Source organism: Schistocerca cancellata, chromosome 2 (genome assembly GCF_023864275.1).
Source record: "Schistocerca cancellata isolate TAMUIC-IGC-003103 chromosome 2, iqSchCanc2.1, whole genome shotgun sequence".
NCBI classification, from domain to species: domain Eukaryota; kingdom Metazoa; phylum Arthropoda; class Insecta; order Orthoptera; family Acrididae; genus Schistocerca; species Schistocerca cancellata.
Window position 1 is genome coordinate 528,329,882 of NC_064627.1, and position 24,007 is coordinate 528,353,888.

Here is a 24,007-nt window from a genome sequence, read left to right on the forward strand (position 1 = left end):
GCTCATGAGTGTAAAGTCAAATGAACTTGATGTACTAAAACACCATAAAGGTCAAACCTTCGCTCATATTGCTAAACTGACAAAGACTTTTACCTTACATGTGAAACTAGTATAACTTGTTACAGATTTGAACCTTAAGTGACAAGATATGTCATGGACATTCTTAACCAGCGGAAATGAAAAACTTCCTAAATAATTTGCATTTTAACCAACTTATACATGAACTATTTTTCTTTCTTGTTGATATAATACTGTTTTATCATAATTGTTGTATACATGTATGTTTAAATGTGTATCATTCGAAAAAATCATTAAATATCACAATAAAGTAAACAGTTCGAAGACTCCGGGCGAGGTTATTTTCGACCCGTTTTTTCACATGCGCCGTTACCCGAATGGGGGAGTATAAGCCTTTTGTTATTGGGTCATAGGTTACTCTGAACTGTTCACCTTCATGTGCAGATGCAGGGCAAAGAGTTAGTTAAACACAATCCCTCACAAAATAATAGTAAAGCTGAAAACACATTGTAAACAAATACTGTAGGTGTAAGTTAAACCGTAGTGACTGGTGTGACTGAAGACTTTAAAAATCATATGAAGTGATCGGGTCTGGTAGTGAGTGAGAGCCAACATTGGAAACATTTGCGTACACCCTCACTAGGAGGCCCATGTGGCGGTCCGCCAAATAACGAAAAAAAAATAATATAGAAGATCTTTGCAAATATAACAAAACTGATGTCATAACGAAATAAATATTATCACAGAAAAATCTCATAGAGTAAAAATCTCTGGAGTGAGCATTGCGTTCTGTGCATGTTGTCAACATTAAACCAGGATTGTCATGTGTTTTCGGGACTTTGCTGTGCGTGTGTGCTTTCTGCAGCGTTTGAAGTTTATAATATCAAGAGTTTTTGTTGTGTTTCACCGTTTGTTGATAGTGTAATAGCGATGGTGAATTACTATTGTTGCTACGGATGCCAAGAAAAATATGTGAAAGGAGGGATAGTAACTTTTCATGGGTACATACCATGTCGCTCTAATTATAGTTATCATATTAGTAAGAGACACTGTATATGTTTAAAAATTTCGAGACGCATTATAATTAAGGCTTGATTCTGTAGATCTATTTTTCTACGATTTTATGACTATATAATAGATATTACAGGTCGTACAAAAGCTTACAAACAATCGCTTCCTCTCGTAAATTTGCTAATGGAACAGGAAATGGAATGCGTAGTTGTTTCAGCAAATACTATCCTCCACGAATTTGTCAGTGACTTGTCGATTATGTATATAGATTACTCGATCTACTATTTATTTAATAAACTGGGAGCAAGTACGTAAAATGCGTTAAATAAATACTTCAAAGTGAAGTAAGAAAAATTGTGCTTTAGGTCGCAAAAACGAGAAAATAAATACGCAGAAATAGCAAAAAAAGGACGAATTAGCAGGGATATAAGCGCTAATGTGTGGCAAATTCGGTGTTTTTCGGACACTTGCAAAAGTGCTAGCATACTGTCAAGTCGTTTTGCAGTAGAAGCGTATTTACGTTTAGACGACCTATGGGACGTGGTAGATGGGACAATGAAATCCACAGATCAGAATTATTCAAGTAAGGATAGGAAAGCAAAATCAAAATTGATATTACTGATTGATTTGGTGAATTATGTTCACGTTGAAAAAGCTGCTACAGCGAAAGAAGTCTGGGACAATTTACGAAGTGCATTCGAGGATGGTGGTCTTACGAGAAAAGTAGGATTATTACGCCAGTTAATTACCACTCATCTGGACAAATGTAAGAGTGTAGACGAATACGTTAACAAAATAATAACCACGTCGAACCGACTGAGAAACATCGGATTCGAGATCGCTGACGAATGGATAGGAACAGTGCTGTTGGCAGGACTGCCCGAAAGGTATGCACCTATGATTATGGGACTTGAAAGCTCGGGTATACCAATCACAGGCGACAGTGTTAAGGTGAAAATCCTGCAGGACGTAAAGAGTGCTCCAAGCTGTTGTACATTGGAGGAGGAAGGTGAGTCTGCTCTCTAATCAAAAAACAAAAAGAAGAAACTGGTGAGGTGCTATAAATGTCAGAAGATGGGACATATTGCGTCTCAGTGCAAAGAAAAAGTAAGCCCAAGATCAGACATTCAGCAAAAGAGGTATGTTACTGATAGCCCAGAGAGAAGGACCAATAACAAAGGTAAGGCACTCTCATGTTTTTATTCTTTTGGTGGGATGAGCAATCGTGATATGGAATGGATTTTAGACTCAGGTGCATCTGTGCATATTGTTAAAGATAAATCACTTCTTTATGACATCAAAGATAAGACTCATATGGGAATATCTGCTGTTGATGGCAACAAGCTCCAGTGTCACCTGGATGGGAAACTAGATCTACATGTAAGTGTAAATGGTGAATCAGATATGGTTACAGCACACAATGTTCATTATGTGAAAAATGTGGCAACTAACCTGCTGTCTGTAGGGGAAATTGTCAAGAAAGGAAATACAGTCACCTTTGGCATGCAGGGTGCAAGAGTAATCAGTGAAAGTGGTGAAGTTATAGCTACAGCAAGTAACGAAAGGGGTATTTTTAAGTTGGATACCATTGACAGTAAACATAAAAATGTTAGTGATTCAGTATATTCAGCAGAAGGTTTTTTATGGCACCGGAGGCTTGGACATCTAAATAGAAAGAGTATGTCTATAATAAAGGATATGGTAAAGGGAATACAGAATTTTAGTGTGTCCAAGGATCCTTGTGAGACACGTATAAAGGGAAAACAAGCAAGGTTACCCTTCAAGACTAGTAAGAGTAAATCCACAGAAGTCTTACAGTTAATCCACACAGATGTATGTGGCCCAATGGAGTGTGAATCCATAGGTGGGAGTAATTATTTTCTTACGTTTATTGATGATTACTCTCGATATACTCATGTTTATTTTCTTAGTTCTAAAGACCAAGTGAGAGATATCTTTGAGGAATATTGCAATATGGTCGAAAGATGGACAGGAAAGAAGATCAAGATCATCAGGTCTGATAATGGGAGAGAATATATTAACCAGAAATTGAAGAAACTTCTGGCAGAAAAGGGAATCAGGCATCAAACTACCATAAGGTACAGCCCATCTCAAAATGGGGTTGCTGAGAGGGCTAATAGGACCATTGTTGAGAAAGCAAGGAGCATGATGACTGACGCTGAATTATCCAAAGATTTTTGGGCAGAGGCAATGTCAACAGCTGTATATTTGAACAATAGATCACCTACAAAAGCATTAAAGAATAGAACCGCTTATGAGGTATGGGTAGGAAAGAAACCTGATCTAAGCATTGTAAGGGTTTTTGGGTGTGATGCAATGGCACATATTCCAAAACAGCTAAGAGGAAAATGGGATCCGAAAGCTAAAAAGTATATTTTTGTAGGCTATTGTGAAAATTCAAAGGGCTACCGATTAATGGATCCATTGACTAAAAACATTGTCACAAGTAGAGATGTAATATTCTTTGAAAATAGAAAGGGCTCAAAAGAGAGCAAAACCACTAAGTCAACTGCACCTAGTTCAGAAGGTGAAACCTTGTGTGAGGAAATAGGAAGTGAAGAAGAGGAAGACGACAGCCAAGGACAAATGGATACTATTTATGATGACAATGAGTTAGAGGATGAAAAACATGAAGAAAACAATGTAAGGCGTTCTTCTTGTGTACCAAAACCGAAGGAATATCCGGATTTTGAGATGTATACAGCACAGTCTTTTAATGATGAGCCAAGAACAGCGGAAGAAGCAATGAGTGGCCCAAACTCTCAAGAATGGAAAGAAGCGATGAAGAGAGAATTAGAATCTTTATATCAGAACGAAACCTTTGAATGGGTAGATATGCCAGGAGATAAGAAACCACTGCAGGAAAGATGGGTATTCAATTTGAAGAACCCTGAACGCTCATCACCAAAATACAAAGCAAGACTTGTGGTAAAAGGATATTCACAAAAACAAAGTGTAGATTACGAAGAAACTTTTTCACCTGTAGTCAAGTATGCATCATTGAGATATCTTTTAGCCTTGGCAGTAAAACTAAATTTAATAATTCATCATATGGATGTTAAAACGGCATATTTAAATGGGAAATTGGAGGAGGAGATATATATCATTCCACCAAGGGAAGCCATAAAAACCAGGTCAGAAAATAAAAAGATTTGGCGTTTGAGAAAAAGTATTTATGGACTTAAACAAAGTGGACGTTGCTGGAATCTATGTCTACATGAAACTCTAATAAATATGAATATGAAGCAATCCAAGGCAGATCCCAGCGTTTACTATAAAGGGAGAAAAGAAGAAATAATAATAATGGCGATATGGGTGGACGATTTCTTTATCCTGACTGAAAGTGAAGGCCAAATGAGAATTTTCAAGAAACAGCTGCAAACCAAGTTTAAGGTGCATGATCTGGGAGAAGTCAAACGTTATTTAGGTATGCAGATTACTAAGGATGAAGAAAGACAAGAATGGAGCATAAGTCAATCATCATACACGGAAAAAATATTAAAGAAATTTGGCATGAGTGATTGCAAACCCATAAGTACTCCAATGGAAGTAGGAGTGAAGTGTAAATGAGACTGATGTAGAATGTGACAAGAATGTTCCTTATTTAGAAGCAGTAGGGAGTCTGTTATATTTGTCTCAAACGTCACGACCCGACATTGCTTTTGCCACCAATGCAGTGAGCAGATATTGCAGAGACCCAAAGGAAAAGCACTGGAAAGCTGTAAAGAGGATATTCCGATACCTAAGAGCAACCTCAAACTATGAGCTAAAATACCATAGAGATGGTAACGCAAAACTAGAGGGATATAGCGATGCGGACTGGGGGAGTGAACTGGGAGACAGATACTCCACCACTGGCTGTTGTTTTAAATTAATGGGGGGCCTCACATCATGGTCCTGTCAAAAACAAAAAACTGTTGCATTGAGCACCGTAGAGGCCGAGTATATGGCACTATCCTACACCACACAGGAAGCATTATGGCTACGAACATTAATAAGTGAAATAGAACCCAATTTAATTGAGGAACCTACAACCATCTTCTATGACAATAAGGGAGCCATAAACCTAGCTAAAAATGATGTTACTAGTGCTAGGACAAAGCATATTGATATACGGCACCATTTCATTCGGGACCACGTAGAGCGACAGAACATTGCCGTGGACTATCTGCGTACAGAAGACATGTTAGCTGACCTTCTGACCAAACCCCTGGAAAGGGAGAAGTTTGAGAAGATTGTGGGACTATTTGGTTTATCTTGTGGAAGCAACACACAAAATATAAGTTCAAGGAGGGATGTTGGAATTGTGTGAACAATATATTTCGTGTGTGACGGTGCAAAGTGCACTGTGTAAAATAGACCTCTTTGACATTGTCTAACACTCTTTGTGTGTGCTAATTATTCTGTTGTGTTCGCTGTAATTTTGTTTGTTCTTGAATGTGCAAATATAGTTATTACTAAGATGTCCTTTTTTCTCCTTAATACTTATTCAGCTGCGCAAATTCCAATATGTCAAGTCGTTTTGCAAGACTTTCACTGCAAAAATGTATGTCAGGCTCTGTAATACTATAAAGTGCCGTATCATACCGAAAACTACCAAAAATCGAGTGCATCTGAACTGTGACACCTATAGCAAAGAAGCAGGATGTAATATCACTTGCCCTTAAAAGTTACGTAGCTGGTTTATTCCCGGTATCAAATGGATACTGTTAAAATGTCTGCGCAACATATTTAAAGAATCCATGACACATTCCAAAAGAATCCGTCTGTACTAGGGATGTAGTGACATTCTAAATATACAGGGTGCTATACGGACAAACACACAACGTCCCGAGAAAACGTGACCAGGCCGGCAATGTATGTTGACAACACAATATCTGTTCTGCGCATGTGAACGCTCACTCCAGAGATATTTACTCTATGGAAAATCTCAGAGACTATGTAATCAACTAACATGATCTGCGAATGTTATTGTAATCTCTGTTCCTTTTGAAAAGGGTCGCACTCACTTCCCTTTTATTTCTTGGTAGTGTAAGAAGCTATTTTGTGATGAGGCGCGAAAATGTGTAAGTTTTATGTAATATGTAGTCTAAATGTAATTAAATATTGCTTTAAAGTGTCGCTAATGTTCTACTGTACAGATCCTATATTCATGAAGTGAATGGCTTAAATACTTTATGCAAAATGTATAGGGGACCATTGTTGCAGAGGTAAATGTCATTGTTCTAAGTAATAATGGCCCAGAGTCGTAACAAATATTTTAATATTTGCTAATTTTGACAAATAAAAATAAACGTGAATGTTGGAGGATTCTTTTGATTCCTTTGAAACAGTAAAAGTAATCAGTTTTTTCCAATACTGAATCATATTTAAGTAAATTGGCTTCAGTAAATTTTTTTCATCCCCACTTAACAGAAATTAGCATTGCAATTTCACTAAAGTAAAACAAATAATTAACAAAAGTCAACTGCAATAATAAATGCAGCTGTATATCTGGAATTTTGTATGTTGGTTGTGTCTTTTAATATAAAAACATCGTGTCAAGCAAACTAACTGTGAGAAGTATCATGGCTGAGTCACTAACCTAAATAATTTTCCAGTAACTCCAACAATTCGTAACATATAACTACCAATAAAAATTAAAAAGGAACCACCACAACGTCTCGTATAGTTTCTCAAAGTGCTTCCTTTTGGTTGAAAATATGTTGTATATAGCTTAGTATTTAATTAAATCTCTGTGTACATATATCAATAGGTTCCTTAGTTCTTAGACAGTAGATGTATTTGCGTAGTTTTTCTGTTTACTTCGTATTTATGTTAGGTACATATTGCATTCCTGTTTTGGTTGCACCTTCTTCTAGTCTGTCATGCATGTGCACACGTCAATGCCTCCTCTCCTACCACTGACGTACTGTTGAGCGTGTGACAGCTGAGCCATAAGCTAATTTCGTTTATAATTTCGCTTCACATGAAGTGGTGTGTTACTTCTTATTGCTGTTAATTTTATGCTTACATGTACAAATCAAAAGAATTACAAATGCCTATACACATTACTTTATCTTAAAATACAATCCAGAACAAAAATTACACTCAGAATTATGTACACTATGTACAAATCTTGTGATAAAAAACTGTTACCATGCTTTGTCATTCTACAAAGGCTTTTATATCTTTGTGAGGGTGGAGACCCTTGTCTCTCCGTTTTCTCATGGGCTAATCTGTATGTCCCAGTGTATGGTATTCTGGAAATTACATATCATCCTGAATAGTGTAATTGCCACTTCTTATTCAATTTGCCAGATTTTATCAATTTAGGATGCGTCCATAAGAGGACTTGTTGCTCTTCAAAAAATTATGTAACACGTTTTAGTTTCTTGTTATAAATTTTCCTTCTATAAACGGCCCTATTTTCTATTGTAATCATGGCTTGTCTGATTTTGTCTTGTAGTGTATTTCTGTAGTGGGTACCTTTGGTATGGGCGACTCCCACTCATTCGTTTCTTTTGTCAAAAAAATGGCTCTGAGCACTATGGGACTTAACAGCTTTTGTCATCAGTCCCCTAGAACTTAGAACTACTTAAACCTAACTAACCTAAGGACAGCACACAACACCCAGCCATCACGAGGCAGAGAAAATCCCTGACCCCGCCGGGAATCGAACCCGGGAACCCGGGCGTGGGAAGCAAGAACGCTACCGCACAACCACGAGATGCGGGCCGTTTCTTTTGTCCAGAACATCAATTCATGAAGTGTGACACCTATTGAAACATGTGGAAGGTTATTGACAACTTGCATGAAGTGAGTTACGTACTCTACCCATTGGGTGTGTTTGTGAGAGGTATACATCCTAATAAATTGATTAAATTCCTTAAAGACTCGTTCTATTGGGCTTGCTTCTGAGTGAAAAAGGCTTACTAATATACAGTGGCGTAACTGGTTGTAAAGGTTGGGGAGACTCTGCAGTTATTATAGGGAGACAAAATGGTACAATAAACAATAATTTAAACAAATGAAACAAAATGCATCAAATAAAACAACATCAACTACTACTACAACTACTACCACTACCACCACCACTACTTATAATAATAATAACTAACTTGTTAAAGAAACGATGACAAATTTATAGAACTCCAGCAGCAAGAGAAGAAGCACTTATATTTTCTTGTACACAAGTGCTACACGCCTGTCTTTTCTTTCCACAAATAAGCCTCTAACTCGGTCTATAAAGATCTGATCACTGGATATCTCTTCAAGTAGTGCCTTTTCTATTGCTAACGTGCTCAAACACGACAGTCGGATGTTGGACACTGAATTCCTTAAATAATTCTTCACTCGTTTAAGAGTGCTCATGCTTCATTCACTGCTTGCTGTAGTTGCGGGTAGGGTCAAACACCCAGTTGTTTCTTCATAAACAGAGTCTAAATCATTGTTGACGATGTACTTTAAGAGGATTCTTGGAGATAAGCGTTTTTTCTCATCAGTGCATATGTTACACAGCTCATTTTCAAGTTGTTCTTGTTTGAAAAAAGGGTACTGTTCTAATAATTGAAGCAGTTTCAACTTTGGGAATTGTTTTTGATAGTTCGGGAAACACTTTTCGTTTAAAAGGTCAACAAACTGAATCTGGGGAAAGTCTTGAAACCTTCTTTCCATCTGAACAATTTGCAAATCCAGTATCTCGTAAGTTAGTGCCCTGAGAGATGTCTTTTGACTGTCACAGAATGATAAGTTGCCATTCAAACACAAGCTGGATTTAATGCATTCATCAACGAATGTTTCCGTTCTTAACTGTCTTAAGTTTCTCAAAACAGTTCTTATTTCGTCGTGGCAGAATGTTATATTGACAGATTTTGACTGAAGAACATTAAAGAAATGATCAACATAAACAAAGCACCCTCGGTAGAAGCAAAGCAAGTAGACAAACGTAGGAAGGATCATCCATGCGTCGTTTCATTCCCACAGCACAGCTCAAAGATTCTGGGTCCCACTGAGAGCCTGTATCATCAAATACATAATTAAAAACACTATATAGCCCTGAGAAATTACTAGATTTTGTTGAAACTGCCCTGGAACGAAAGGTCAAGCGAGTGTTGCTTGCATGTGGCAGTTCGTTTTGATGATTTGTTAAAAACGAATGGAATACAATAAGATCACTTACAAACATGCGTACTTGTCGTATGATTTTGGAGGCATGTAACAGTACCAAATTCAGTTGGTGTGCGAAACAATGAATAAACAGCGCATAGGGACAGAACTGCTTCACCAATTGTTGTAGTCCTCTTTCTCTGCCCGCCATTACTGAAGCGCATCATATGTTTGAATAACCACTTTTCCTTCCACATTCCATTCTTTCAATGCTGCATGAATAACGTTCGACAAACCTTCAGCAGTTTTATCTCCAGAAACATCGTAAAATCTAACGAATCTTTCCTCAATTTTGTCTGCAATACAGTACCTGAAAATTATACTGATTTGACTCTTGCGTAACACATCTAATGTTTAATCAGCCTGAATCGAAATGAAACTGCAGTTCTGCATTTCAGATTTTATTTTCTCATTAACTGCCAGAGTTATGATTTGTATTACATCAGTCTGTATATCTGGAGAAGTTCCTTTAAAGGTTGAAGATGATGACAGATGCTCTCGGATTAACTGCTCTCCTTGGGCTAGTAAATCCAACAATTGCAGACAGTTACCTTTGTTGCTGGAGGACTCGTCTTCTCGATGGCCGCGAAAGGCTAGTTCTTGTTTACAATGAAATGCAATTGCCTGAATAAGACGAGCCAATACTCTCCTGCTGGATGCAAATTATTCGTTGCATTTTATTGCTATCAGACGAGCGGCTTCAGAAAGGGCGTTCTCATTCCACTTTTGCCCAATAACTGAAATGATTCTTTGTTCTGCAGGTGACGTTTTGATATCTGATGCTTTTGTGCTTTCCTATCAAAGTTCTTTATTGTACAAATGCCCTCATTGCATCATTCCTTTTCACCACCAAACAGAAGACATATAGAACAATATAATCTGTAATTAACTGCATTCGCAGTCTGCCAAGCATACTTTTCGTACCAGGCTGTCTGAAAATTGCGGTTTTGTTTGGCTTCACTTAAAACTACACTGAGTACAGGAGTAGGTCGTTTGTCCTTCAATTCGCACTTTTTTTCGTGCGTTAATGTAGAAAAAGGCGTTTTCAATAAAAATTCTGTAAGGTGTTCAGTTGCTGGCTCACTCATGTTGGCGACACAACGAAAATATGCACTAAAATCACACAAGAATGACTATGAACACAAATCGTGCGACTGTTCATTTCCATGTTAAAAGCGAGCATAGAGGCGGCAGAGACTAGTCTCGATACCTGCTAGCAAGTGCAGCGCACTGGCCTTCGTGGAAGGGGAAGGGCAGGGGAGCCAGGAATGCTACTAACACAGCCAGGTAAGGGAGCAGAGACTGAGAGCAGTCGAGTCTCAAGCAGGCAGATACACCAATACTCAGGGTGCGGCGTGGGCTACAATACTTATGTCTTCGCGCATTTAGAGCTCTTAGTAAAAAGTTGTTTATATTTTTATTATGAATTACTATTGCATCTTTTTTAAGCACGAATACAGGGGAGACCAAGTCTCCAAGTCTCCCCTCACGCTACGCCACTGCTAATATATGCTTTATACCCTGTAAGACCATAAAATGTTTCCACTTTTGCCCAATGAAATATGAAGCATTATCAGTTAGTATTACCTGTGGTTTACCTTCTCTTCTCAAATAGTCTCCCTCAATTCTTTGTCTGATATTTGGGGCTGTTGTATTCTTAATGTCATACAATTTGATATGTTTCGAGAAAATATTGTATAGTGCTACTACATATCTTATTCCTCCTTTACTTCTTGAATGTGGACCAGCTATGTCCAGGGATAATATATCTAAAGGTTTTTTTTTGTGAGTATTGGATGTAGGTTGGTATATTTTGACATACTGGACTGTTTTGATTTTTGATATATTGCACACTTTCTTAATGCCTGTAGGACTCACCTTCTCAAATTTGGAAAGTAAAAAAGTGCTGCATTTTTTCTGTACATTTGCCTACTCCATAATGTTCCCATACTTCATGTGTGTGTCTCACAAATTCGTCGATATAATCTTCAGGAATACACACTCATTCCAATGATCAGATTTTTCATGTTTCCTATTAAACAAAACGCCCTTGTACTCCTGATACCGTTTACTTACCTCTTGCTTCAGGTTTTGCATGACTTTACTCCATCTGCTCTCTTTCTGTAGTGTACTTTTCATTTGCTTACAAAACTTTTGTTAATCAGTCTGTTGTACTGTACCTTGTATTAATAAAGTTCTGAGTTCTGCGCCCTGCTCTGTTAATTCACCAAATTCCTTTATACCTTGTGGTAACATGTTAAAGTAAATGACAATGACTGATGGTCACAGTGAACTTTGGTATTCTTGCTCCACAAAAAATATTCAAACTTTTTAAATGCCCATATTACAGCTAAACTTTCCAATTCTGACACAGAGTAAGATCTTTCTGCATCTGATAATGTGCGACTAGCAAAACTGATGACCTTGGGTACTTCCTTACCTTCTTCCTCTCACATCTGGAACAAGCATGCCCCCAGCTCTTGAGATGAGGACCTGTGTATAGACAAAAATCCTTGGACATATTAGGGTGGCTAAGAATATTTGCATTGACCTATGCTTGCTTAATGTTATGAAATTCCTCCTGACACTTAACATCCCAGAACTAATACTATTTTTTCGTAACAAGTTGAGCAATGCATCACTGTTCATCAGTTGTTGGGCTACAAACTTACGAAAAAACGAAGCTAGTCCTAAAGAGGCTTTTAGTTGTTTTTTATACCTTAGAGCTCGACAATTGCATATGGCATCAAGTTTTTTCAGATCAGGTAATATACCTTGTTCTGGCACAACATGTTCTTAAAACTTGACTTGCTCCTTTCCAAAACTAGACTTTTTGAAACTGGCTGTCACAACATAGTCTGCAAATCGTTGAAGCAGCTGTTCAATGAGCCTGATATGTTCTAACCAAATGGATATAGCTATTAGCATGTCATCTCCATAAACAGTGACTTTGCTAAGCAGTTCTGGTCCTAAAGCCTTATCCAGTGCAGATATAAACACTCCTGCACTATTGTTCAGTCCAAACGGTAGAAAAAAGAATTCATAACTTCTGGGACCACAAATAAATGCTGTATATTTTTGACTTTCTGCGTGGAGCTTTATTTACCAGTAGGGCATCTTGAGATCGAGTATACTGAAATATTTTGTATTGTAAAACTTTAGAAGCTGTTTGTCCAAGTTGTATAGTCTTATGTGTACTGGTACTATAAATTTATTGATACCTCTAGCATCGAGAACTAATTTTACAGAACCATCTGGTTTGCTTACTGGTAATATTGGACGACAATAGCGTGAAAATGAAGGCTGTATAATTTCCCATTTGGTCAAAATGATATATCTCTTCCCTTACAGCCTCTCGTTTTGCCCTTGGAATAGGATATGACATTACACAAAATGTCTCATTTGGATAGACTTCAAATTTATATTCATAGTCTTTGATTACTCGTGCCTCCTTACTGAAAACATTGACATACTTAAATAACAAGTTAGAAAGTTCTTGTCGTTGCATCTTGTTTAGTACCTGTGATTCACTCTCCCATTTCGTAACTAACCTCAGTGTTTGCATCTTGTTCAGTATCTAACTTATTTGTGAAATATACAGCTGGAAAGGAATATTGTACTACTACATTTTACTCTGGTTTGTTTTTGTTACTTTCATAAGATGTTTTGACTAAATCAATAGAAAAGATATGATCCTTTACCAAAAAAAGTGGCATTTACTCTGACATCCATCCATCTGTGGTTTGTATGTTCTACACATGTCCATGCCAATAAGACAATCAACTATAAGTTTGTCTATTATAAGAAAGTTGCACTTCACTGTGAAATGTTCAGTTCGTAATGGAATAAGTTCCTGATGTTTAACCAATTCAATCTTGCTGTAGCAGTTTGCACCTTGCAAATTTGGACAGGAAATGTTGGGAATTTGCCTCTGTTCTTCAATTCACAAAAAAATGCATTTGTCATTAGGTTAGTACTTGAACCTGTATCTAAAAATAACAGTGTGTCAATGTTAAATATTTTCACCTTACAGGTTGCTTGTACTTGTTCTTCCTTGACTTTAACTACTATATCTAATTCATGCTGAAACAAATCATCCTTGATGTCACCTCGTTTGTCAAATCTTATGAAACATGTTTGTAGTTCTGCTTCACCCCCTCTCCCTGAGAGATTAATAGCCTGGGGCTTAACTATGACCAGTTGGTGTTTTCCAATGGCGTAGTGTGACTTATTTCATTACTTGGAGAAATTTCAGTGAGTTGCACTGTGTGTATACTTCGCCAATTTGTGTCGTTAGCTGCTGTACAGTTATTTTGCTGCCCAAAGGTCGACTGCAGTACAGTGTAAGGCATGGCATTGTTAACGTGCGTCAGCCACTGCTGCTGCTGACTGTTTCTGTTTATGTTCGGCATAGGGTCTTGTGGTGGTGAATTGTAATTCGATCTTGCATTGAAATTACCCGTGTTGCTTTGAAAGTTTCTTTTAAATCGTTTGTATTTTCCATTCCCATTACTGTACTTGTTACCTCTGGGTAGATAACTTTTCTGTTATGTGTACCATCCTTGCTGTGTGTTTAGATCATGTGTTACTGGTTCAGGTATTTTTCAAAGTATCCGTGTAGACTACAGTATTTGCCATTGAATTGTGCATGGTTGAAAACCTCGTGTCTTAGTCTTTCTTGCTCTGCCTCAGACCAGTATTTGTGGAGGAAAGCTCGTTCAAATTGGATATAAGTGCTTTAACATTTGGCCACTTCAGTTGCCCATAAAAGCAGATCACGTTGTGTATATCCCACGACAAATCTCAATTTCTGTGCTTCCGTCCAGTCGCGTGCAAGTACATGACGAAAGGCACTGATAGAATCTACGGGATTCATTCTTTTACCTTCAGTTGGGACTGTAGTAAACTGTCCATATCTCAGGAAACCTTCATCTGTAAAAATAGTTGATAGACACGTGGCATTTTCGGCCATATTTATGTTGTTACTGTAGTTAAGTGTAATTCCAGCTGGTAATTTTTCAGGTATTGGAGTTGTGGGTATGTTTTCATTTTTCACTCAACAGCTGTCACTGGTACCTGCTGTGGGATTCGTGACACTGTAGCCAATGTATTATTTACATGCATATTTCGAGATCTGGTAATCTTTTCTTCTAAAAGATTGTGGATCCTCTCTTCTGCAGGTTGTAGGTTAATTTTTACCTTGTTCACTATTTCATTTTCTTTTTTATGAATAGCCTTTTCTATTAAATCTATGTATAACTTACAATCGGTTCCTAATTTCTCTGCAATGGTATTACCCTTATCTAACATACCTGCTTCAGCTTGATTAATGATATCACTCAGATTTTCATTGATCTTGTCTCTCTCCTTCTTAGCACATGTTGGACCAACTTCTAATGTTGCCAGCCTTAAAGTAATCTCTTCTACAGCTAGAGGTACACTTTTATAGTCTTTATTTAGTTTGTTAATGACAGTGGTTACCTTTTTTACTCTCAAAACCAGCTGGTTTTGTGTGGCTTCAGAGTTTGTGTTTGCGTCTGTGATTTTCTTTATCTGTTGCTCTAGTAGATCGTGATGGTCATGAAAAGAGTCTACCTTCTGTTTTAACTTTGTAGTGCTACTGTTAACTACAGAAAGTGCTTCATGCCTTACCAGTGTTTTAATATCATCCAATTTTTTGTCGATTTCAGTGCAAAAATTTTTCGCTAAGTCATCGAATTTCTGTGAGATCGTACTTTGCAAATCCTTGAATACTTGTTTTTGTTCTTGGTTCATTGCTTTTAGATCTTGTGTAACTGTATTTTGTTGCTGTTTTGCCGTGTTCATATCTTACGTAACAGTGCTTTGTTGCTGTTTTATCATGTTCATATCTTGTGACAAATTACTGAAATTGGTGTTCATGCTGTGTTTCATATAATCAAATTTCGCATTTAAGTTAGATAGTAACAGTTATAGCAGCGCTTCAGTTGTACTACAGTGGTTGCTGTCAGCTGTACTTCCCAAGTTAATGACTGTGTTGTGACTAAGAGGTGTTTGTAAGATGTTGTCAAAATCCATATTGCAATCGCTCCCCAATGAGTGGTATGTCAATCTAGGAGATGCATGACATTGTCTCATCAGTTGCAAAAATCGTGTCGTCAATGTCGTTCTGCTGTGGAGTGTCGCTATCATTTGTCACACCTGCAACACCCATCTCTGATCTACTTAAACTTTCTGCAGTAGGCATGCATCGCACCTGTACTTCAATTGTCTGATCATGCAATTCTATGCCATCTTGGCTGATTGCGTTTTCGCTATTGCTATCAACAATGGACCTATATTTTTCTGCCATTTGTATGAATACGCAGAAAATAGTAATTTCACAAAAATGTTAAAATTTCATATAATTATTATACTTGAAAATTGTGATTTATGTACTGTCAAACCTTGTTATACATCAATTATGATGTGCAAACTATTGTGTCACAGTTCTTTATATTTTACTGACAATGCATATCACACTGAAAAATTTCTGTTAATTTTTCTCAAAATTCAACGAAAGGGAGTAATGATGAAAAATTTCTATCTACTCCAAAAGCGGTGCTGCCAAGAGTAACCATGAAAGCAACTAGTGTAGCCATCCTACCTTTGCTGTGCCAAACAAATCAGCTTACTATTGAAAATTTTTGTGTAACCTGCATCCAATTCTTATTCCTTTCCAAAATTTTCTCCTCAATTTTTGCCTTTTTGCGATACTTGCTCCCTGTTGTGTTTCATGCAAACAGAAACCCCAGACAATTAGTTTTTATGATTCATAATAATGTCATAGAAATATTTTACTATAACAACAGTTAACAACTCTCACAACCAGTGCCCTGATGTCCCGGCACATACGTCGCCAGTTGCGTTGTAATAATAAAAATATAAATAAAAGATAAAATATTATTACTAAATATTGTTAGTTATTCATATGAAAACACATTTTTGTAGGATATAATACAATTGCGTTATTAGTAATGTTCTGTGCTTATTTGAATTTTTTTGCGCTACCAGACTTCACTTACATTTCAGTTGTAGTTGCAGGCAGTGGACTCCGAGAACACGGCCGCTTGGCGTAATCAAGAAAATCCTCCTTATGTGGTCTTTACTTCACTTCAATAAATAGAAAATACTTGATACTGTTGTTCAATATACTATTATTCATGTGCACATATGATACATAAAACTCATAATTCTTCATATTTAAAATAGCACATCTTCATCGCCCTTCTACATATGAGAGAGAATGTGTAAAAAAAACTGTACAAATAATTGAATGAATGTTTTTTCGTTTGTCTGCACCTTACCGTGCATTCATAATTAACATCTTTGCCAACTCTTCTGGTCGATCAGTGGTTCATTTTTTGTTTTTCAATAAATATTAACTTTACGATATCCTATAGGTCTTTCATCATATACCTACACAACATCTTGACAGAATCCATACTAATCATCGAAACTGACTGTCGATAACTCAGTTTCGAAAGTGGTCGCTTGTAGGATACAGTCTCTTAATCAATACAAGAGTAAAATAATCCTTTTTCAGATGGTCAATTTACAATTGTCAAACCATATGTTTTTCTCTATCAGTGTCATTTTATGACAATGAGCGTGGTGCAATTGAAATGGAAAATAGGCATCGGCACCATTCGTACAAAGTTTAACTCAGCTGTTTTCTTGACACTACACACAATTTCTGAACTCATAATTTGACAGCAATCCATATACCCAACAGAAATCCACTACACAATCGAGTATTAAATTTTGCCTGTTAAGAGTATCGGGACTCGAGACAACAACTACTTCACTCATTTCTACTCAACACTAATCGTTACACGATATTCCCTTGGCAACACACTAAACACTTTCCATATCTCCCGCTACAACCGCCACGCTTTCGATGTATTTCGTCGTTCGATAGGGAAAGCTTCTTGGAAATAACTGTAAAGCAAACAATAACTATGTTTACATGGGGTCCCAAAAGCTGTTTATAGACCGATTTCCCAGTACCACCTTTGGTTGGGCATATAAACACTCTAAAATCGATTCTGGAATTCCGCTTCTTGCAGCCGGTTTTCCACTTCCACAGTCAATTTTCACTACCATGTAAAAGCACAATAATTTTTTAAACATGCTTGGGCTGTCAGTTTAAAAAATTTCATGTAATATAGACAGATTGACTTTTTGCATTGTGAAGTAGAAGTTTTATTTATTTACTTATTTATTTTTTAACGTCCTGAAATCTTGGGGGGTGCATATGTTATACCCTAGATGTTGGGCAAAGTTTTATTAATTTAAGCGTAATACAGTGCAATAAAATACACTTAATGCAATTCGGCGCTTTTTCACTGTCATTTTTAATACTTGTATATACATAATTTCCAGGAGAGAGGTTCTTGGCTTCAGATGTGCAGTATATTTAGAAATTCAGTTTTCAAGATACAGTAATATTGAGTAAAAACAGTTTTGCAGAAGATATAAAGCTACAGATTTTTTTAAAGTTATGTATTTTGTTAATGACCGTTAAGTGACTTTGCAGGCTACTAAACAATTGTGATCCTTTCTTGCACAGGATGATATAGCGATTATTTCTGTGTATGTCAATATTTGAGCTTGTATGTATTCACGTACATTTTTTAGAATAAATACATTTTCTTTTAGCATGTTTTTTTACACACATGATAACCTCAATTGTGTAGATAAATGGTAGCTACAGAAACCTAAGATCTAAGAATGGTTTATATGATTTTCGGCTGTTTGCATTTTTCATTATCCTCAAAGTCTTTTTTCGGTCTGCAGAAGGTTGCTATGCTGCGAGGGGAATTTCCCCAGAATATGGCCATATATCAAAAGGGAATGTATGCAAGCATAATAGACCACTCCAACTGTTTCGGAATTTGTGTTGTTCCGTTTAATTCTCGTTCCGTAGGTCATTTTAGATAGTTTAGAATTTCAGAATGTGATGTGGGAATTTCATTTACGGTTGTCTGTAAGTAAGTGCCAAGAAATGTTGTTGACAATGTTAATTTTTTGGTTTCCATAGACATGTTTGGCTTCATGGATTTTTATTTTACTGTGTGTGAAAGTGTATGGCGACTGTTTTTTGAGGGTTCATCAGTAGCTTATACCACACAAATCACTCTGAAATCTTTTCATTTGCGACTTTAGCATATAGACTAAGGGCCTTTTCCTTTTCACCTTCAATTAATAGACTGGTGTCGTCTGCAAATAGGACTGGTGCAGAGTATCGAACACATAGAGGGAAGTCGTTTATGAAAACTAAGAAGAGAAAGCGATCAAAAATTGAGCCGTCTGGTACACCAAGGGTTAATGTGAAACGTTTCGAGTGGTAAGCCTGGAGTTCGTTTTATTCCATATGTTTGATCTCTGTTATAGAAATATTACACTGAACATGAAGCTGTCTACTTCTAATTTTTCATTAAAGAGAAATAGCGATTGTGATGACTAAAGCAGAAACTGCAACAGCTGGTTTCCAGATGCCATAGTTGATTGGGCTAGCAAATTTGCTTCAGCCCTTGTAAACACGACAGCGAAAAACAGTTTCCGAAATTCGGTTTTCGTCTTCCGGATGATATGTCGCATGTAAGCGTAGCGACTGTCGACTTTATTTTAAGTTCCTATATTATTTACGACGTTTCACTTTACGAAATACAGACCTTTAAGTGTGATTAAAATGGTAAACCTACCTCGTTTATCGATTTCTGTTGTATCTCACGGTTTCATTTTTTTAGAAAAATGGAATGTGTGGGTAAAGCATACAAGGAAATAAAATACAATCAATTTTCTGATAACATTATTAATGCCAAAATCACACTATGCTTTGGATTGGTGGGCAATAGAAGTGTCACCGTGTTTTTCAGTAGTCAATTTGTTCTTCTTTACAAATTTTTCTTATCACGTAATCAGAGGCTGTATTCTTTCGCGTTCTCGTGACTCTTCTTGGCTATCTTATAATTAGGCAAGAAGCGAAATATGACGATATTTTGCCGACAGCTGCTGTTCGACATCCAGTTTAGCTGGTGTAATCTTTCACTGACCCTGTCCACTGTCCAGAGAAGTTAATAACACAAGCGTTCCGCCATAATGTTATAATGCGACTGGATTTGTTTACAGTAGATGATACTGTTTTACTTGTTGGGGAAGGGAATTTTTCCTTCTGTGTTGATCTTGTATCAACAAAGAAATTTGTCAACATCACGGCGTCATGCCTAGATACTGAAGTGAAAACAAAGAAGGCCGAAGAGAATGTGCTTTACCTGAAACAGAAAGGTTTGGCTTGTTTTCATATGTATTACTGTATGCATGTGTGTATCGCTTTGCTTTATTACGTGTATGTAGATGAAGTTATTGCATATTTCCTTACGAAGCTCTTGTCTTATATTTACATGAATGAAGGCATATATCATACGTAGCATTATCCAACCGAATGTCGTTTTGGGAAGTTAAACCGGAGGGAATAAAAGATGATTGTGGATAAATGGCGAGTAAATGTACAGAAGGCAAGACATTATAGTGGAGAATGGCGTGTGCATTGTATCATTCCTATTGCGCGTTCTTGATCTCAGTGAACGTGTTCTGTGCGAGATGTTTGGCAACATAGCGTTTATGCATGCATTGTGATGTGGAAGACTAATTTCATTTGAGGACTACTGTTGGTTCATACGTGTTATTATTTTCATTTGTTACTTGCATTGTATCTTTGTGTAGTTAAATACTTACTTTCCAAATTTCTTTAAGGTAGTTTTTAAAAATGCAGTTTATCTGACTTCTTCAAGAGACAAATTTATGAGAAACTACGTAATATATCTACTGACTTTCAGAAATTTTTAGTCTCCAGATGTCGCCAATTTGCAAATTTGATTTCTTCTTACTTGATTAAGTGCGACAGTTTGTTTTGCTGCTGTATGCCTATTAGTTTTTGGCATGCAGGTTGTTGTGAACCAGTGAGGCCGCACATTTGTAAGCCAGCTAGTCATTATATTCCTTCTTGCACATCAAAAGTTCTAATTCTAGAAATGCCTCTCTATTTAGAGTGACATGTTGCATTTTTCTTCTCGAGGAATGTCCATTTCATATACTCACCTATTTCGTGTGAATGTAATTTCCTCATTAGCCTGTATTACAGAGACTGAGAGATGATGAGAACGCTGTGATTAATGATTCCTTGGTGAATACATGATACCGCACTTCCAAGAATATGTAGACATCTGTTATAATTCAATAGACACAGCAATACGATGCCGACTCAGGCTCTGTACCTGTTGACAGGTGTGTAAGCAGGCAACATACTCCATTCTCTCTCAAAAGATAGATAGAGATATCTGCAGATGTTGAAAACAATTGAAGATTTCAGCATTCTGCGCAACTGTCTTACTTCCTTAACTGTTGAGATCCTTTGTAACTGCCATGCAGGTTATAGACCATATGTTCACCTTGAGTCAGTTTCTTAAAGAACTGAGAAAATAAATGGCCCAGGATGTCTTCCATGATTTTGAAGAGAGATGGACGAGTTTTCCACACTGTAGCATTTGCTCGTGATAAATAGACTACCCTTGGCATACTGGGCAAAATAACAGTCAGTGGGAACAAATTTAGAACTTCCAATTAAAGTCTGCCTGTACAATCACAGATATGCTGCTGATCTGTGTAAACTGTCGGATAAGATGGATGCAATTAAACCTGCTGATGCCACCCATCTACTTTGACTCATGATGTGTTCAAAGTAGCAGGCATAAAACTATCATCTGACTTCTGTATGCATAAAATATGCTCCATAACAAGAATAGAAGGTGCTTGGAAGAAAATGCTGACCCGTAATTTAGTAAAGGTTAATCGCATCACACACCATGTACTGGTAACAAGAAGTTTCCTATTTACTGTTAGAAAACAAGGTCTACTCAATAAATTTCTTTGTGTTATTGTATTTATGCTCTTGTCTTTGAATGTAATCAAACTTAAACCATGCAGTAACTCAAAATACACTCATATGGGTTACCACTTTCTATCGACAAACAGTTCTGTTGTAGCTATTGGGTTGTATTATGAATGATGCAAGACATCCACATATATTTTCGAAGTGACATCACATACCAAATAGATGGCAGTTGTGATATTTACTTTTGTTTCAGTGAGATTATTATGTGCCATTTTGTTAACACTGTGTCTAGACCTTGTGGAAATACAGAAGCATCCGATTCCACCGGTTTGCTTTGACCCATGATATCGCAAGTATGGCAGAAACGACCATACACTACGACTCCAATGTGGTGCCTGTGACATCATTACGTAAACATGACCACAAACATCAAAATAAACCCACACACACACACATTCCACAAAAAACCTAATGAAGCTAACGAGGAAAGTGTGGGAAATTGGGGGTTTTTGGGTGGGGACAAAGTAAATATAAACAAATTTAGACACACACCACCATACCAAACCACACAAAACTCCCCATATTCCACTAAACACAATATCCTCTGGAAACGAGCACTTCCCTTGACCTATATAGCTCAACAGCAGCTCCTGATCCCACAAATTGGTATCGAATACTTCCCTTGACCTATATAGCTCAACAGCAACTGGAACACCCACAACCACACATTGGAATTGAACACTTCCCTTGACCTATATAGGTCAACAGAAACTACCAATACCAAATCATAAAACCCAAAACTACAACCACATCCACAACCATCACTACCTCAAAAACACAACAAACCAACAAAATTGGAATCGAACACTTCTCTTGACCTGTTATCCTTATGACATCTCCCTGGTCTGAGACGCCGAATTTTAGTAAGCCTCATTTCTTCACGAAACAATGAACACTTCATGACTTCATCCGAAAAATCGAATAGTTGAAGAAATTTTATTAGAGAGAACGCACTGTCCCCCATCATCGCCGACAACTGAAAACTGTTGACCTTGCCAGTCATATCCATACCTACCAAAGGCTTAAAAAAAAAATTTACCAAAATTCACACACGACGAACAGAAAAAAACTACAATAACGTTGATATAACAAAACCAAAATCGTTAACTCACTGAAAAATATTCCGCTGAAAGCAGCACAGTCACTACTGATACCACGCACGTGCAATGCTACCACGCAAATGAACCCCATACCCCTAAACACACCACCAGAGAGAACAACCAACCGCAACAATACGCCACCTATAAACACGTCACACACGCAAACTAAACCAAAAACATTACCTAACACACAACACATAAACACACCACAAGAGAGCACCAGCAATCACATTAAAACGACACCTACAAACACACCACTCCAACAAACTAAATTCCGCGCTGTCGTGACGTCACACACCACAACAGCCTTACGTCACGGGTCAAAGCCGACGGGTGGGATCGGACGCTTCGGTCGACCTGACCTTGTGTGTGCCGTGGTGCCTTTAAAATTGTGGTTGGTTCACATTTGATTTGCCAGTATGTGTGTTTTGTATATTTATAGTACATAGAATTTGCTTGGAGTTGTTATTATGGAGGATGTTGCCAATTGTATTGGAGTTTGTCACACCAGCTCCCCTTCTTGTGGAACAGATTCAGAGATAGGGAGAAATGTCACTTTATTTTATTTATTCATTCATCCATGGTTTTTTTTTTATCAATACAATGAAAATAAGTTGCTTCAATTGGGTTTTTCCTGTTTGTTGTTGTTGGTTAGTTTGTTCAAGAGCTATAGCTTCAGGATGTTAATTCGCTCACTTGTTACTTCTCCACGATTGGCAATCTCGTAAAGCTCAGACTTTGATTTCCAAATTATGCAGTTTCCGGTGGAAGTCAAGAGTATAGCAAAATAGCCAATCTTGAAAATAAATAAAACATTTCTGAAATTAATGTAGGCTAATGTAAATTCATGCTCTCAAATACAATGACTGTCTGTTCATATTACCATCTCTTTATAAAAGACACCACAATAATCTCAATGCGAAATTTCAAGGTGACGGTTCGAGATGCAACCACAATATGCATGTCATACATATTTGATAGTTATTGAGATTCTTCTGTTGTCTTTGAGGACATGATCATTATTATCATGGCATGTTCTTTCCCATGGTGCATCCTGTATCTCCAGTCCAGGACACCACAGCATGGGGTAACTGAAAACTTAGCAACTACTGCAAATTGTGGTAAAGTTGCAACTGCTGTCTCACTTTGAATACAAACGTCATCTGTCCGTGGCCATGTATGTGCGTGAATGGCGATGAAAACTTCCAAACAGTTTGTTATCCTCATTTATGTAACTAATTAAAATACTTTCAGATGTCATGACTGACATTTGTCAGTTACGTATATGTTGGGTAACACGTCACTTTACCCAAGTGTTATGTTACACCACACAATATATGTACACAGAGAATGTATAAGTATGTCTATGAGCACAGGGAAGGTGGTCCCCCATAGTCTTGTGGAAGAAACCATCGTGGCATTTGCCTGAAATGATGTAGGATAAGCCGCCCGGAGTGGCCGAGCGGTTAAAGGCCCTACAGTCTGGAACCGCACGACCGCTACGGTCGCAGGTTCGAATCCTGCCTCGGGCATGGATGTGTGTGATGCCCTTAGGTTAGTTAGGTTTAAGTAGTTCTAAGTTCTAGGGGACTTATGACCACAGCAGTTGAGTCCCATAGTGCTCAGAACCATTTGAACGATTTTTGATGTAGGATAACCTAAATTTGGAAAGTTGGACATAGCAAACTCCATCCTCCAGAATATGGAGTCAGTATCTTAACAACTTCCACATTTC

At 37.4% G+C, this 24,007-nt stretch overlaps 1 protein-coding gene across 3 annotated transcripts in view; it reads left to right on the top strand.

The window, feature by feature from the left end:
* The first annotated feature begins 19,174 nt into the window (after positions 1-19,174).
* The window catches only part of LOC126162074 (semaphorin-2A), a 173,994-nt gene continuing 169,161 nt past the window's right edge, over positions 19,175-24,007 (top strand). Inside the window, exon 1 of one of the 3 annotated variants that reach the window (XM_049918345.1) lies at positions 19,175-19,506. In XM_049918345.1, coding sequence (XP_049774302.1) covers positions 19,329-19,506 — 178 coding nt within the window. In that variant the 5' untranslated portion in view covers positions 19,175-19,328. The remainder of the gene's footprint in view (positions 19,507-24,007) is intronic. The other 2 variants (XM_049918344.1, XM_049918346.1) reach the window with 2 other exon arrangements.